The following is a 17,182-nucleotide window of genomic DNA, read 5'->3' on the forward strand; positions in this document are numbered from 1 at the left end:
AGCCGTTTGCACCCACCCGCAGCCCCGCTGACCTCAAAGCCTGGTCTGGCATCCAGCAGCAGTTTTCCGGGCGGAGGGTGGCACGGAGCACCCCGCACCTACTCACCTCCCCACAACTATCCACGGATGCGTCACAGCGGCCGTTCGAGGCAGCTGGAAAGTCGCAGGCTCCGGCGATGTGCCCAACGCTCCCACGGCACCAGACTCACCTAAAATCGCTCATTTTGGAGAGAGGAGCCCGCTGTGCCGAGGAAAATCCCCTCTATGGGGCACTCGCCCCCCTGTGCCCTCAACCCCAGCACCCCCAGCAGGGCACCGGACAGCCAGGAAACGTCGCAGTGCCCGGACAATCGCCAGTTTTTTGAGCTTAAATCAAAGCAGTTTGGTAGAGGAGAGGTCACGCTCGTTTTGGGTGTCCAAAACCAGCATCCAAAGAGGAGACACAGCCAGTGGCTCCACTCCCCTCTCTGCCCCCGGGAACCGCTCCGGGGGGGCAGCAGGGACAGAGCCATGGGGTTTTTTTAATGGCCAAAAGCCATTCATCCACTGGCTTTCCAAGAGTCTTGTTTCAATCCGCAGGCACAAAGCTTTACCCATCTTACACAAACTTGGTGGGTTTTTATTCTCTGAGACACGACGGCAAAGCTTACAGAGCAGAGCAGCAAGGTTCTAGCTGAGGATTTGAAAGGACTAAGATTTCTAGAATACAAAGAGAATTTATACCTGAACTCCTTTTCCCAACAGCTTTTCTACAGTTCCTTTTGTTCCTTCTCCATCACACCGTGACGATGCATTCAGTTCTGCAGCCAGGAGGGACGCTTTTGGGGGGGCTGTCTCTGAACAGGAATTTCGGTCCCCCCCAAAACCTACCTTGCCGTAAAGAAGCCACAACTCTTCAAGTGTTTTGCTTTTGTTGATGCAATGCTTTCCCAGACTTTAGTATTTGGGAACAAGCAGGAGCAAATCTTCATTCTCTGCAGCTTCAGGCGTCTTTCATGGTTATAACAGTTGTTGCTCACCAGCCTGGGCTGTGGCTCCAAGGATGCCATTGCATCTTCTGCAGCCAGGAGGAAATGGCTCGCCTTTTGTAGGCAGGGTCTAAACCTTAGTTAATTAGTTAATTATAATCAATTCAAGCCAGCTGGGTAATAATAATTGGATGTCATAAGAGTGAAATTTTTTTTCTACACCAATTGTCATCCTGCTCCTCCAGGTAAAGCCTTCAAAAAGCCCAAACCCTCTATTTTTTTTTGTTAAAAAAAACCCAACGAACACAAAGCTGGTGGGCAGGTGACACGGAGCTTTTGGGAAGGATGTTTCTGCCTCGTTCGCCTCTTCCAAGCTTCCCAGAAACCTGGGAAGCAGATCGGCAGCCCCCGTGCTCGCCAGATTAAATCACTGCACGGCACAGCGATCAGCCCGAGCTAAAGCCCTTTGGGAATCCCTGGGGCTGCGGGAAAGCGCCGGGATGGATCCAGGAGAGCCAGGATGGATCCAGGAGAGCGATCCCTGCTGCGCCCCGTTGGTCCTCGCAGCGGGATGCTGTTCCCGGCGGCCGGCCCTGCGTTCTGCTCGCCAGCTGCTCCCCGCTCAGCTGTCAGCTTCAATAATTGATGCCAAATAACGCGGGTTTCTGCGGTGCCCGGCGCTGCACCGGCCCGGAGCTTCAGCCAGCATGGGAATACAGTCCCTTGGAAAGCCCTGGGGACATTGGGGACCCTCAAATCCCCGTGGCGGGGTGAAGGGCTGGAGTGTTCAGCATCCCAGGGGGTTTTAATCCCTCTTGGGCTGGACTGTTAGCGCGGCCCCGAGCTGCTGGTTGGGGTCGGTGAGCGAGGCTGAAGGCTGCATCCTCGCAGCTGTCGGGCTCTTCCCGCTCCATGCCAGCTGCCCCGCGGTCGCGCCGGCTCTCGCTGACCCCCGCCGATGCCCCGTGGCAGCTGGCTCAGCACCCCCCGAGAGTGGCTCTTCCAGCCAGCCCTGGGCAGCAAACACCCGCCCGGCAGCCAGACCACAAAACCTCCAGCCCAGCTCGCGGCGCTCAGCTTGGGAATGCCACAAAAAGCCCTAAAACCGAACCAAACTGCCCCCAGCGCTCGCTTCCCCCTGGCCAGCTCCCCACGGCTTCAAAGCCCCCGGTCTCGCTCTCGCCGTGCACGGAGCGACCCAGCACCCCCCGCCGCAATTCCCACCCTGGCAGTCAGGATTTTAACGAAGCTGCTGGAAGGGAGCAGTCACAGAATCCCAGAATGGTGTGGGTTGGAAAGGACCTTTAAGATCATCTCGTTCCAACCCCTTCCCCCAGACCAGGCTGCTGTCCCAGTCCCACACTGCTCTCCTGGCCCGGCCCCTCGGCGGGTGCGTGTTCACCCCACGGAGGGACGTGGGTGCGCAAACGGAGGTGGGATCTCAGGAACCCCTCGGAGCCATAGCCCCTGGCCCGAGGCAGGCAGCCCCTTTGGGAGGGGAGGGGGTGTCCACGCGGGTTTCGTGGCAGGGAGGGGAGGTGGGATAAGGGGTTTGCCCGGGCTGCGGTGCTCCGGAGGAATCCCCGCTCCCTACGCTCCGGGGCACGCGTCTCCACCAGCACTTCCTCACCGCTGAGAGATGGAGGGAGCCGGGAAGGCACGTGGCGCTGGGGCTCGGGCACAATGTAACGAAGATGCCCAGTCCCAATTTAAAGGGTGTATCCCCCCCCCCCGCACCACCATCTCTCCAAAAGGGAAACGGCACCATCGGACAACCCCGTCCCCACAGGCACCGGAGCATGGCAGGCAGCTGCTGACTCAGCTTTTATTGTCACAGGACACAGCAGCACGATGCCACGGGTCGCTCCGGGGTGGGGGGGACACGGGGGTTTGCCCCTCTGCAGCAGCTTCAGTTCCCAAACCCAGGGGAAATCCGGGGCAGAAACGCCTGGCTCTTCGGGGAGGACTGGAGCAGAGGGGGACACAGCATGGTGGCGGGGGCTGGGGGCACTGAGAGGCAGATGTGGGCAGTGACCACCACTCCGGAGCCGCTGGCCAGGCTGGAAAGGTTTGAGCAGGCACGGCTGAGTGCAGGGGATCTCACCCACCAGGAATGCTGAGCAGCAGAAGCGACGACGGCGTTTTCCCCAGGACAGGGATGGCTGATGACACGGCTGGGGGCCACCCCGGCACGTGGGTGCACACCTCGGGGCACAGCCAGACCCAGCGAGCTTCCTTAGGGGAGCAGGAGAGCCCATATGGACGTGTCCGTGCTGGGTCTGATCCCCGCTGGAACACTTCTGAGCCTGCACGGGTTGACCCAACATCACAGAAGTCACCACCAACCACCTTCACCGCTGACTTCAGCCGTGCAGGAGGAGGAGCAGGGGGGTAAGACGGACTAAGAACATCCTCCCTGCTGATGCAAAGCCCGTTTGTAAAAGCCTACAGGCTTGAGAAGGCTGCCAGACCCCAACCCCACCCTCCCCACCCTTCGCCTTCCCTCCTGGGAGCCTGCACAGCCCCACGAGCTGCTCCTTGACCCCGGGGCTGAGCAGCAGGCGCCCCCGCAGCAGGAGAACCCGTCCCTCGGTCCCAGCTCGGCCGTCGCACTCACTCAGGGATGTAGTCCCTGAAGGAGTTAAAGCTGAGGCTCCGGCCCGCTGCGTTCAGGGTGGAGCTGGCTTGCATCTTGGGGATCTTCTCCATCAGCTTCGACACTGTCCTCCTCTTGAAGGAGCCCGGGGAGAAATGCCCCTGTCTCATCAGCTCCTGGTAGAGGCTGTTGAACACGGCCACGGTCTCTTCATAGCTGTCCCGGGTGGAGATCTCGTAGAAAGGGAGCTTCAAGGCTTTGGAGAGGTTCTCACCATCCTCCGTGGACACCATCCTGTCGAACTGCAAGTCCTTCTTGTTGGCCACGATGACGACGGGGGGCTGCTCGCTCCCGCCGCTCCGCTTGGGGCTCGAGTGGATGTGGTTGATGAGGAAGCACAGCCGCATGACCTCGTCAAAGCTGCACCTGTCCGTCACCGAGTAGACCACCGCGAAGCCGTCGCCCCACTTGATCTTCTCCTCTATCTGCAGGGAATCCTCCTCCTGCGGGACGGACAAGCTCCTATTAACACCAGAAGCCCCAACATCTAAATGCCAACACCACTGGTTGCAACCTGGAAAACCTCCCAAGGGGGCCCGTCACCATCTCCCTGAAGGTTTTCAGCCCTGGGCTTGCACCCAGCGGCCACTTGCAAAGCAACACAGGTAGCCCAGGGCAGGAGGTACTTGATGGGTTGGGCAAAATGATGGATGGAGACAGAGGCCAGCCCCATCTGGACATGGACAAGGGGAGGGTCAGTGCTGCTAAAGCAGGTGGGCAAAGGTGGGGCTGCTGCCAGCCGGGAAGCCGGCACAGGGCTCTCCATCTCCCACAATCCCAGTGCTTGGTGGTCCCTTTGGCCCAGCACCCTCCCGCTCCCCCACGCCGTCTCTGTCCCGTCAGGATGCTCCGCCGACGCGGGGGCAGAGCTGCGCCGCGCACCGGTGGGGGGAACGGGGAGATATTTAGCTGAAGCTAAATATTTAGCCAGCTCACCTGTCCCGCCGTGTCGAGGATCTCAAAGTGCACCATCTCCCCGTTGATGACGGCCACGTGTCTGTAAATCATTTCTGGAGGACGGACAGAAAACGGTGCGTGAGAGAAGCCACGCTGGGGAAGGGCAGCCCCGTGCCCACCGTGCCGTGCCCAGTGCCTCCAGCGAGATTCCACAGCCTGGCGGGTGGCAGCTGGCATCAGGCAGAAGGGTCCACACCCACCAACTGGTCATTGTAGGGGTGATTCAGCAGGAACGGGACTCCAGTGCCCCAAAAAACCTCAAACTCAAATGCAAAAAAAACCCAAACCCACCCTAGAAGACAGAAAACAGGAAAGGACAAAAGGATGCAAGAGCCAGGGAGATGGCACCATGGCTGGTAGCTCTGGCTGCTGCTGGTGTGGTCAAGGAGGAAGAGGAGGGAATAGGGCGAGTTTGGCAGCAGAGTGGGCTCTGCCGGCAGCAGCGCTGGGTGCGCCAGTCTCCAGGCCGGGGCAGCAGCAGCAGCAGCAAACACAACAAGAAGAAGGACTTTACCCACCCAGCGTCGGGTCATAGTCTCCAATGAATCTCCTGGTGATGAATCTTACGGTCAGTGCTGTAAAACAAACCACAGGGAACCCCGTTACCGTTGTCCGACCACACCGCGGAGACGCACTGGCCGGTGGAGCAGGAGGGCCGGAGCGAAGACCGGAGCTTGTAGATGTTGGGCATTTCAAAACGACCTTATTGCAACACCAGGAAAAGGCCAGATGTTTTTTTGCATCTTCTTGGCAAACATTTGCATCAAGGACCAAAACCCACCGCCCCCCTGGACAAGGAGGAGGTCTCTGCCCACCCCACACGCGACCCACCAACCACCTCCACCCAAAGCTCAGCAGCAGCAAAAGTCATCACTCATCACCTGCGTGCCATGAGCGCCCGGGAATTCGCACCCCCGGCACGGGGACGCTGGGATGAAGCCGGGACCGTTGGCTGTGTCTCCTCCTCGGGAAGAGCCCGGCTCCCGCAGCTCTGCAGTGTTGGGGGGGATGATGTGACCCCCCACCACCGAAATGCCCCTGCCCCTTCCATCGGCTGGCACTGCATCCACACAGAGATGGGCTCGTTTGGCCCCGTTTTCCCCCCGTGCAAGGGCGAGGTGAGGCAGGGACGGCCCCGGCGCAGCAGGGTGGGCGATTAAACTGATGACCGTGTCTCCCCGCGCCAGAGACCAGGAGATGCGGAGCCCAAGCGACGCTGGGCTGGGTGAGCTCTGCCGGTGCTGGAGGACTGCCCAGCAGCTCCATCAAACACGCCGGGAGCTTTCTTCTGGCCAGGGAGAGGCACTGCCTCTCGGCATCGCTCCGCAGCCAGCCAGGCTGATGGAGCCAGACCTCGGCTCCAGAGCCAGGCTGGTCTGGCGGGGGGGGTGGTGAGCACTCCGGGGACTGCGGAGAGACAATCAAAGAGTCTTCACATTTTTCCGTAAGGGGCAGCAGAGCTTTGCCAGCGTGAGAGGTCTCTGCAGGGGTGTTTCCAGCGATGGAGAGGGCAGATGGGGCTGAGGCTCAGCTGGTGAACAGCCAGGAATGGGAAACGGGGGGAAAAAGGAAAAAGCAAAGGCTTTTTAAGAAACGAAGCAATGGGAAGGTGCAGAAAATCCCGCTGCTCCGAAGAGGGTAGGGAGGCAGCCAGAGTGGACCTGTCACTCCTGCTAAAAGAGCATCCAGCTTTGCTAAATGTCCCTGGTGGGGCCAAAGGGCCACAAAACCCATCTGGCCCTGCCCTGGGAAGTGCTAGGCTTTATCATGGGCTCCTGCTCCGGAGCCGGCACACGGAGAAGCCTCCTCCAGCACCACAGCAGCTGCTGGGGTCAGGGCAGGACCAGCACAGTCCCCATGCCGGCACCTCAGATGACTCAGGGTGGTGACAAGAGGAGGCTGGAGCTCATGAAAATGGGCAGAAGCAGGTGAGATGCCACCAAGCCGTTGGCGAGCTGCCACCAAGCCGGCTTCATTCCAGCAGGAGCGTGGCACAGTGAGGCCAGCAGCATCCCAAGGGCTGAAAATCTATGGAGCAAATGCAACTGGAGCTTCAAACATTACAGCTGCTCTGCTCAAAAAACATCAAAGGAGGTGGTGGAGGATCCAGTCCCGGAAATCCCCCGGTGCTGGAGGAGCTTTTGGATCAGCAGGAGAAGCAACCAGTCTTGGAAAGTGATCACCACAGGTGACTGATGGCATCTCCTGAGATCCGTTCTGCTGGAGCAGGACACCCTGGCCAAGCCCAAAGGCTTATTTTTCTACCCGCCTTCATCTCCATCCCATCCTCCAGAGTATCTTTCTGCAGGGAATCGCCTTTAGGATGCAACAGGGCAGACTTGGAAAGCGCCAGCATCTCCAAAAGCAGCTCTCCACCCCGAGCAGAGCGAGCCGGCGTTCCTCTCGCCCTCGGAGCTTCCCTCTGGAGCCGCGTTGCAGGGAGAGGAGTCGGCGGCAGCACGAACACGCTCTCAGGTGTTGCTCCAGAAACGTCTTGCTCTTTGCCTTCGGAAGGAGCGAGGCACCACCGCTCACCTTCACGCCAGGTCCTCAAGGTCTAAGCTGACTCCAAGGACCTCGCAGGCTGCCTGGGTGCTCAGGGGCCAGTCCACGTGCCAGATGCTGCAGACACACCAGTGCAAAGCAAAACCCTCCACGTGGCTTCTCGTATCTCACAACTTTCCAACGCAGCTGCTTCAAAAAAGCCCCGTCGATGCCTGGGTGCGATTTCCCAGCGTAGACAGAGAAACCCGCGGTCCGGAGGAGCCCGGCTAATGGAAGCGACGCTTACGCCCTCCAAGGTGTTAATGGCAGTAATGGGCATGGAGAGGCTGTGCAGGGATGGGAGTGCACGGTGGTGGAGAGGCTGAGAGCTGCTGGGAAAGGCAACAGGAGTGGAAAGAGAAATTCGTGGAAAACGAGTGGGGGAAAAACAACCGGCGAGAGCAAAGCAGGAGAGCAGAGCCCGGGAGGGGCCGGACGGGGACCAGGCATCAGCGCAGCAGGAGGGAGGAAACGGCGCAGGAGCACGACGGGAGAAGAAACCTCACCAAACCCAGGACCTGGTATTAAACCCCCTCGTCGGCGTCTCCAAAGAGGCGGCCAAATTATCAGAGGGAGCGTGAGACGAGTCGGGCTCAGTTTCTAGAAAGCACCTGATTCTGTGTCATACGTTGGGCAGCCACCCAAAGCCGGGGCGCGTGGTGCTGGACGGGGAAGAGGCGCCAATTAGATTGATTAAAAATTGGCCGGAGCGCAAGAACGGGAGCGGAGCTGGCGATCGGAAGCGGTGGACGCAGCAGCGCCGCGGCCACGCAGCCTTATAAGGAATGTTTTTTCCCCCATCTGGAACATAAGGAACCTCAGAAAGGGCTCTCCTCGGAGAGCCCTGATGCCAAGAGGGTTAATTTTATATTCCCTTTGGTCTCCAGGAACGACTACGGGATGTTTCGACGTGCGACAAACCTGGGCTGGTCACCTCCGGGATGGCATCGAGCCCCGCGCGCCCACCTGCTGCCCTGTTGCTGCCGCTGCGGAACGCGGCTCCTGCGAGCGTGAAGCCTGGCGGCACCGCTTCATCCTCGGGTCACGTTTCGTGAGCAGAGCTTTCCTCTGAAGCACGGCAAAGTTTTCACCGGGCAGCGTCAAAGAGGAGAAAGCAGGAGACAGCCAAGCTCCGGCCGGGCTGGATTTCCAGCCTCCCGCAGGTGATTTATGGAACTTTAAACTGCCAGTGGGGTCCAGCCGCGGGTCTGCACCCAAACCCGGCCCCGCTCGGAGAATCTGGGACCTTGGATCAGCCGATCTTGAAGATTTCCAAACTGCTCCAAAAGATCAAACTCTTTTGCTGAGAATTGAGGTTTTGTTTGGGTTTTTTTTCCCTTTTGCAGCTGTCTGGATTTTAACTGCTCTTCTGGCTGTTGCACACTCGGCCCCCTCGGCGATCCCAGTCTGGCTCCTGCTTCCCAAGGGGGCGGATGCCACCAGCTCGCCCGTGCCATGCTCTGGTGTGGGGTCTGCTCGTGTCCTGCCAGGACCAGGAGCTTGGCAGCGCAGGGATGGGTTTGGATAAAACCCGCCGTTCCCCTCCCCAAAACAGGGGATCCCCACGCATCGCACCCCTTCCTCTCCCCTCTCTCGGCGCCCAGCACCCTCCCGCAGCCAGGGATAGGGAGAGACCCATGACAGGGTGCCTGCCCTTTCTGAGAGCTGCTCCCACTTCCTGGCACGCTCCAGCTCTGCTCTGCACGAGCCAGGTATCGATCACCTCCCTCTGCCCGGATTTCACAGCCTGTGTTCCCATCGCAGCCCACGAGGAAGGCAAAAAAGCGCTGCTGAACCTTTAAAAGACCCTCGGCACGATCCGACCCTGCGGAGGAGGCACAACGGCCTCTCGCTTGCCCACAGGAGGGGCCCGAAGCTCCCAGGTGCCCGCTCCGCACCGGATGGGGTTAACATCGGTGGGGGAAGCGCGTCTGTTCAGGCCGGGGTGGGGATGAGCCAAAGCGCTTCGTACGCTTTGTACAACCATCGCCCGTGGCTCCATCTGCTCACAGCAACTCGGAGGCCAAACGCTGCGCCTGGACCCCCCCCAGGGCTCCGGGTACGCCCGGAGCTGAGCCCCATCCCCACGCTCCCACTCCCTGCTGCTGGGCTGCTAACGGAGATCTGGGAGTTGCCTCCTTTAATTTAATCAGGGAAATCACGGCCGAGCGAGCGGCTCACCGGTGACTCTATATGGAAGCGCAACCTCGACGGCACCGGCAGCCAGAACTGCTGACCGCGCGCCAGGCGGAGGTGCCACCGCTGCGGCGTGTGTAAAGGTTGTGCTTTTTCCGGAGTGGCAAGCCAGCGGGACGTCACACTGTCCCCAAGGACATGGCAGCCCTGGCTGTGTCCGCCCCGAGCCCTGCGTGGATCCTGCTCCCCTGTCCTGCTGCAGCAAACCCAACGCGGGACCGTGTGGACACGTTGCCAGCGACTGGCACCTCTTGACTCTGCTCCCAGTACGCTGGGTGCTCGGTAGAAAGGGATCAGAGGCCGCCTTCATCCTGGGTGCTCCCGGCCCAGGACAGAGGAGCAGGAAGGGGTGGAAGGACAGTCTCCAGGCAGGAACGAGGGTGAAGGTGAGAACTCAGGTGCTCCCGGCTCAGCACCCCAAATCTGCACCCCAGCAGCCACAGAGCAAAGTCCAAGGAAAAGGAGTTTTCCTAAAGGAAAACTCAACGCAGCTGCAACACGCGGCTCCCTGAGGACAAGCCCCGAGCTCCGGTACCCGGCGGAGCTCAGACCCGAGCCCGGCGCTCGGTCCCGACAGCTCCTGCGCTCAGCACCGGCCCAGGGCCGCTTCGGCTTGGAGCCCCCTCGGGGCGAGCCCCTGCCCGCAAAGCCCCCGCCGCTAAAACCTGGGGGCCCCCTCGGTGCCCGGGACCGCCCCGGACGCGGGCACCCAGCCGGGCGATGCCGCAGCCGCCCCGCAGAAACTCGCTCCCCACCCCAGCTGGAGCCCGGGGGGCTCGACTCCTCTTGGCGGGGCAGGAGATGCGGGGGCGCGGGGAGAGATGCCGGGGGGATGCCAGGGGGCGCGGGGGTGATGCCGGGGGGGATGCCGGGGGAGATGCCAAGGGGCGCGGGGGGGGGATGCCGGGGGCCCCGTCCTACCTGTCTTGCCCACGGCGCTCTGCCCCAGCACGACGAGGCGCAGGGTCCGGGCCGGGCTGAGGCTGACGGAGCGGCGCAGCGGCCGCGGGAAGCTCATGCCGGGGCCGGGGCTCGGGGGCCGGGGCCCCGCCGAGCTCCGCCGCGCTCCCCGCTCCGCCGGGCGCTGCACGGCACGGACGGCTCCGCCCCGAGGGCCGGGCCGGGCTCAGCCCCCGGGCTCGGTGCAGGCGGTCCCCAGTTGACGCCAACCTCTTCCTCCTCCTCCTCCCTCGCGGAGGTGGTGGCCCCGGGCCAGCGGGCTCGGGCAGCGGAGGCGGCGCGGGCAGGTCCCGGAGGAGCTGGGAGAGGGGCGAGGGGCATCGTGCCTCGGTTTCCCCGCACGCAAACAGCTCCGGGCGACTCCGGCCGGGACCCTGCGCCCGGCGAAGGGCAGCCACGGGCCCGCGGAGGTGCCCACCGAAACAGAGGCAAAGTAAGGAAAGAGCTCAACACCGCCCAGACGGGGAAACGCGGCCAGGGCTGCCCCGAGATGCTTGCCCACATCTTCAACCACGTCTGTGGGCAAGACAAGTCGATAAAGATGGGCTGGCTTAGCCCCCCGTCCTGCCCCTCCACCCATCTTTTGGGTGCCACACGGTCCGCACCAAACTTCCCGGGCAGACCCCGCTTGCCCAGCGCCCAGGCCCTGCCTCACCCATGGTACGGAGTGAATCCCAGCTCCACGTGAATCGCCGACCGAATCCTCGTGGGGACCAAGGAGCTCAGGCTTCCCATCAGGCCTGGAACCAAGCTCGGCACCCGCTCCGGTGCGACAGCGTCACGAGGCTGTTAAATGGCAGCGTGAGGGTGTAGCCAAGAGCGAGAGGTTCTGTGGGCACAAGCGTGGGCACAAGTAGCACATAGCTGCTCAGAGCAGCAGTTGGAGCAACCGTGGATGGGCATCGTGGGTGCACGGAGAGCTGGGAAGAAGGGAAAAGACCTGCAACGTCTCGTCTGTCTTCAGCGAACTCCAGGACGCAGCAGCACGGGTGGCACCAGCGCTGCAAACTCCAGCGGAAGAGACCGGACCAAGGGTGCAGAGCAGCCGAATACCTGCACTGGGGATTCATCCCCTTTCCCGAAGGTTTAGTCATTTCTCTGGCACGGGGATCTCGTTGCCTGACCCTCTTGGGTGACTGCCTGCAGCAGGGCACAGCCCGTCCGCGCCACCTTGGATGGTGCTCGAGGTAACACGAGACCTGCCTGATATTTATAGTCCATATCATGTGTCCAAAGTAAACATCGTGGATGCCTATGGAACACATCAGCACACACCAGTGCCCGAGCGGGTGTCTCACCTCCAAGGGGGAGAAGGGTTATCTGGAGCATTGCTGCTGCCAACAGACGAACCGCAGCCACTAACGCTGCTGGGGCAAAGCTCTGGCTGGGGAGAGGGCTCCCGGATGAAACAGGGACTGTCCTGGGGGAGCAGGCAGACCTCACCCAGAAATTCCTCTTGCCGTCGCGAGCTGGTACGTGCTTCCCCGCACGCGTCTTTCTGTGCATCAGCCACTCAGGACAACCATGTTCCTGCACCGCTTGCCCAAAGCTGACGTGAGACACGTCCATGGCTCGACTACATCTGGAGCCCAGAAGACAACAGCGAGAGGAACAAACCTCAGATTTCAGGATAAAAACTTATTCCCAGATGGGGACGCAGGGGGTGAGTCAAGAAAAAGAAGTCTCCGTTATGTTCCTTTCCTATTTTTAGCCCGATTTCCTAAGAAAATGAGATGTCTGCAATCAAGTCCTCTGTCGTCTTCAATACCAGTTTTGAATACATTGCCCAAGTTCAGCCAAATGTGACAGTGCGGGAGAAGCCGCAGAGAAGATTCTTTGCCTGCAGTTTTTGTGATAAAAAACGGTCAAATTTCACGGAAAATCAACCCTTGCACTTTGGAAGGCAGGATCTGGCCAGCATCCATGTACCAGCCCTGCCACGGTGTCCCAGTATCACCCGGGAAAACCACTTCGCCTCCCCTGTTCTTCCGCCAGACCGAACCCCGGTGCTCGCGGCCTCGCCACAGCTGCCCATCCGTTCCCACGTTGGGCTGCTCCGTCGGGAGAGGGATGCATGTGCCTCAGCCCATGGCTGTTTCCAGTGGCACGTATTCAGAACACCAAAACACCCCGCAGCCCACCCTTGCCCCTCGCAGAGCTGTCCCACCGAGCCACCTCGCAGCCATGGCAGAGCACCTCGGGCATCGCTGGAGAACACCACCCGCGCCTCGGCACATGCCTGCACATCCCAGGGCAGCTCTCACCAAACCAGCTCCACGACGTACAAGTGTTCCTGAAGCACAGAGCGCTGTTCTTGCCGCAGAGCTGCAGAGGAGGCGTGGGCGAGGTGGTGTTTCCATCGAGATGATCTCCTGGAATGCTTTAGCCTTCAGGATACCATACAAGCATTCAGCAGAGTCCCCCCAAAACTCTTTTTGGTGGTAAGCGTTTAAATCCAGCCAAGCGTAGAGTGCTGATATGCTTAGAGTTTTGAAGGAGAAACGTCTCTGGCCAGCTTGTATCCAACTGGATATTCTCTCCCTCCAAAACACTGCAGTGTTTCGCTTATCTCAAAACCAGACATAAGAGCAGACTGACCTAGACCAGAACTTGTGCACGTTTCTTTCTTTTTCATCCTTGATTTAAGGCAACAAACCCCCGAGTGCTGCGATTCACAGCGTCACGCTCACCTGCGCCGGTGCGGTGCCAGCCTTGGGGACCGCTGGATACAGCCACGTGCTGCCGCGGACCCTCCTGCCGTGGCGAGGAGCTGGAAGCACCGCTCGGAGAGCAAACGGCTCTACATCCTTCAGAGCCATCTCCCATGACCAGCCTGGACCGGGCTGCCGTGACCCTCTGATCCAGCACCAACTGCTTCAGAAACGATGCCGAAAAACGCATCCTTGACTTCTTCAGGAAAAGGCTGGTTTGGGTCCCGCAGCTGGTGGGTTTATATCCCTGACAGCACATCTGGGGACTACACGGAGAAACTCCTACTCGCCTCATCACGGATCTCCTTGGCATGGTGGGAAGCCACACGTGTCATCCCACATGTGCATTGAGCACCGGTGCCCAGGCGGGCTCATGTCTGCCAGGGACCTTTCAGCTGGGCGACAGCGAAAGCACGACTTTATCATCCGCGATCGCTGAATAAGCCACCTCCAGCGTAACAAAGCACCTGTGGTGGAGCCAGAGGAAAGTAGGTGGAGGAGATATTGTTTTCTGTTGAAATATTTGTGGTCAGGCTATTCCATACTTGCAGTTTTTTAAAGATGTGGAGTCTGCACCGGGAAAGAGGCCAAAGGCGCCCACGAATCATGTCCCTGCAAACGCAAATCCAGCAGAAATAAAAAGCTGTCCTAGAGCAGACAAAGAACCACATCACCTCAGGCCGTAGCCTTGGATCGTGGGAGTCCGGTACCGTGGTCCAAACGAAATCCCCACCGGATCATCGGCTGTTTTGAGAGCGCCCCAAAAACTTGGACTTTGCTGCTTCTGAGAGAAAGAGCAGCGGTGTGTTTGGTTTCCTTTAGAAAAGGAAGACAACGTAGAAGCTGATCCCTTCTCTCTCCTTTAGAAGACCTAAAGGTGCAGGATGCCAGAAGATCCAGGCAGAAACCAACCCCATTTCAAGCCGACTTTGGAGCCCGCACCCCGTTTTCAAAGATGAGCGAGGTATTTCAGAGCTTTGGCCCCCCCAACATTTAGCTCATCTCCCCAGCACCCGCTCGCGGGGCTCGAACCCCGTGTAATCACATTTAATCATCGCTCGTTAACGACTGTACGAACACCGTTCCTATCGAGACGACACCATGCGCGGCGAGCCCCGCTGCCAGCTCGCCTCTCGAGAGTTAACGTCGGACGGGGCCGTCAGGGAATGCTCTCCAAGAATATAACTGAAGCCACACCACCCTGTCAATAAACATATTTTTGGTTGCCATAGCAAACCCAGCGTGCCGTTAAAAAGTGCTCTCAGGCTTCCAGGCTCTCTCCTTTCTCCGCAGCTCCCACCGAAATCAAACCCCAACTCTGCTTCCGTGCACGCAGCCGGGCAGAGATGTGGGAGCGGGGATGCAGATCCCACCCGCTTTCCCGGATCCTATAAATAGGGAGAGAGAACACGGCCGACACGCACCTCCCGCAGCACGTGCTCAGCCCGGACGTGCCGGCCGCTCTCCGACTTCTCTGCACGGGCTTCGTACCAGCCCGGTCCCCGCGGTGAAGCGTTCCCTTTCTTTTCTTAACAAAGGGGCTATTTTTGGGGGGGCACAAGAGACAAGAAAACCACCAGTGAGAGAGAACTGGAGCCAGCGCAGCCTCCTGGTGTCACATTCCGTCTGCTGCCGATTTCCAACCGCTGAAGCGCGTTTCGAGGCGCAGCCAGAACTCGGCCAGCTCACGCTGGGAAAATACATCTCCTTCCACCTAAGAGTTCAAAGACGCTTTTGCAAAGCTGACAGGGGAAAAAAGCAAAAAACACCCCAACGGGGCACATTAACAGCATTTCCCTTCCACCCCCGAGGCCCCAATGACGTGTCCTGAGAACTTTTCAGGCTGCTTTGCCACTTGGGCTGCAGCTCAGGACACGGCAGAGCACGGGAACGTTAAGCAGATCCAAATACCGTACCCGAGCTGCTCAATCCTTCGCTGCCCCGTGGGTCCCCAAGGGAGAGCTCCGCACACTCCTGGCGTTCCGCAGAAGCCGGCGGTCGGGAAGGAAGGACGCGGCCGCTCATCACAGCTCTCGCGCTTCGCGGATAACGGATCCTCGCAACGGGAAGCCCTCATCGCGCTGCGAGAAACGGCTCTGCCTGTGAAGCCGGTTTTGGAACACGGCACAACGCGCCCAGGGAAGGAAGAGGAACCCCGCCATGCAGGTAATTTCAAACTTGTCCAGACAGAGCCCTGGAGACACGCCGCAGACACCTGTCCCATAGCACGACCACCACGGGCCGTTTCCCCATCAGTCGTGACGGTGATGTCACTGCCGTCAGGATGCGAAGCCCAAATCCGAGCATCTCGACGCTGCGGACTTTGCATCCGCGCAGCCGTGACCATGGCCCCCCCTTGGAGGGTCTGGAAGAACAGCCTTGGCCTCTTAAACGATTGAAGCCTCGCTCCAAACCAACTCTGGAAAGCAACTGTATCTGGGGGGGGAAACCACAGCCACAAACGAACCGAGGTGCCGCGGTCCGTTGCTTTTAAACGGGCAAGGGATGAGGTGCCAACCGGGCTGACGTTCAGCTGGGCCACCAGTTCATCAGTCTCTTGTGCCACAGCACTTGCTGCCCCGGCACACACCCAGTTAGGGCTGGACTAAACACCTCCGGAGCGACGGGTGTTCGGGGGGCTGCGTGGTCCATCTGGGATCCGGAGAGCATCACGGCCAGGAATCCCACCTGCTGCACCCGGGCGTTCACGCTCCGAACAGGGGGACGTGAGAGCACCGCGAGGCTGAAGCGGAGCTGGCAGAGATCCGATGGCACCTCCCGACAGCTCCTTCCGAGCAAAGCTCCGGGCAGCGCGGCTGGCGAGGGAACAACGCTTCCTTCTTGCGGCAAAATGTCAGCGCGGCGAAGCCTGTTGTCCTGCTGCTGGGGAGCGACGCGGAGCCTCCGACATTCTTCGAAAGCGCGAGAGAGAAACCAGAACAGGCGGTGGCTTTGTGGCCGGCGGGCAGGGAGCACGCACTGGAATTCGGCTCTGGCAGAGCAGATGGATGCCCCCTGCTCCCCCCCCCCCGGGCAGCCAGTCCTTATTTACACAAAGTCACGCAGTGCCAAGGGGAGATCGGGGGGAAAACGCTGCGGGTTTGCGCGGAGAGGCGCTGGATGGCAGGAGCTCAGACCTGGTTCTTGTCTCACCCGTGCAGATGCCTCATCTTCAGAGGCTCTGGGCAAAGCATCTCTCAAATTCCACCCTGATCTGACATGCTGTCCTACAAGATGTTTTGTCCTAACAGATACATTTCCACTATGAATCAGTGCTTAGGAGAAAGGAGGAGTGCGGAGAAGGAGAGCGCAGAGAAGGAGAGCAAGAGAAAACCTGCTTTTTTGAGAAAATTCTGCCAGAAAGAGGATCACAAGTGGCCATTCCCCCACCGTGAGAAGCCAAACTGAGACTTGCGGCTCCGCTCTGGAGGAGAACTGGGGATTTCTGCTGCTACTTGGAATGGCAAAAAACTTTTTCTTTACGTTCTCCTGAAAAAAAGGTCAAAAATCATCCCCTTTTGCCTTAGTCTGAATGCATAATTTCAGAAAACCCTGAGTATTTTGCTCTAATTTTATATTACAAAATTTTCAGAACAAAACTCAGGACTTTCTGATATTGGCTGAATTTTCCCTTCCTGCATTTTTCTCCCCCCAAATGCTGTGAAGCCACCCTAATTTCATCTAGGATCTCACTTGGGTTAGAATGACATTTCCCAAGGGCTGGGTTTTTTTTGGGAGAACCACTTTCACAGATCGACTCAAGACATTCGATTTTCCTTTTGAATCAACACTGGGCTTTTCCTCCCATAATTCTGAGCCATGAAGTCCCTCTCATCATCTCCAAGTGTTTCTCCACACGCAGGAAGGACAGAACATTCCCTCTGCGCCCCCGTAAAGCCAAGACGTGCTGTTTCTTAGCCCTGGCATTTGCACGCCTTAAGGAACGCAGAGGGACTGGGAGGTTTCCAGTAAAATTGCTTCCGCTGCGGATTCCGGGCGATCTGTAACTGGAAGGCAGCGACCGCACCAGTCCTGGTGCTGGCCCACAACGTGCCGTGACTCACCGCTCCACCGGGGTCTGCGGTCCCAGCGTGGAACCGGAGCCACCTTTGGGAGAGCGGGGGGAAGAGGTGGGAGATGAATTTGGAGGAGAGGTCCCCCCACTGCCTGCCATGTGCAAGAGCTTGGAC

General features: G+C 59.5%; 1 protein-coding gene across 1 annotated transcript; it reads right to left on the minus strand.

Annotated features, from left to right (window-relative positions):
• Window positions 1-3,581: 3,581 nt before the first annotated feature.
• Window positions 3,582-10,339, minus strand: LOC147528485 (ras-related and estrogen-regulated growth inhibitor-like). The gene is made up of 4 exons (XM_086613869.1): window positions 10,243-10,339; window positions 5,100-5,156; window positions 4,561-4,634; window positions 3,582-4,067 (listed from the first exon to the last, which is right to left on the minus strand). The coding sequence occupies exons 1-4, from the start codon at window positions 10,337-10,339 to the stop codon at window positions 3,582-3,584; spliced, it is 714 nt and encodes a 237-aa protein (XP_086469995.1).
• Between the last annotated feature and the right edge of the window lie 6,843 nt (window positions 10,340-17,182).

This window comes from Tauraco erythrolophus, chromosome 6 (genome assembly GCF_009769465.1).
Source record: "Tauraco erythrolophus isolate bTauEry1 chromosome 6, bTauEry1.pri, whole genome shotgun sequence".
NCBI lineage: Eukaryota > Metazoa > Chordata > Aves > Musophagiformes > Musophagidae > Tauraco > Tauraco erythrolophus.

Coding starts and splice junctions, on each gene's coding strand:
- LOC147528485 (XM_086613869.1), bottom strand. CDS start 10,339: ATGAGCTTCCCGCGGCCGCTGCGCCGCTCCGTCAGCCTCAGCCCGGCC. Junction 5,157..10,242: donor GAGCGCCGTGGGCAAGACAG/GTAGGACGGGGC, acceptor TTTGTTTTACAG/CACTGACCGTAAGATTCATC. Junction 4,635..5,099: donor AGACTATGACCCGACGCTGG/GTGGGTAAAGTC, acceptor TCCGTCCTCCAG/AAATGATTTACAGACACGTG.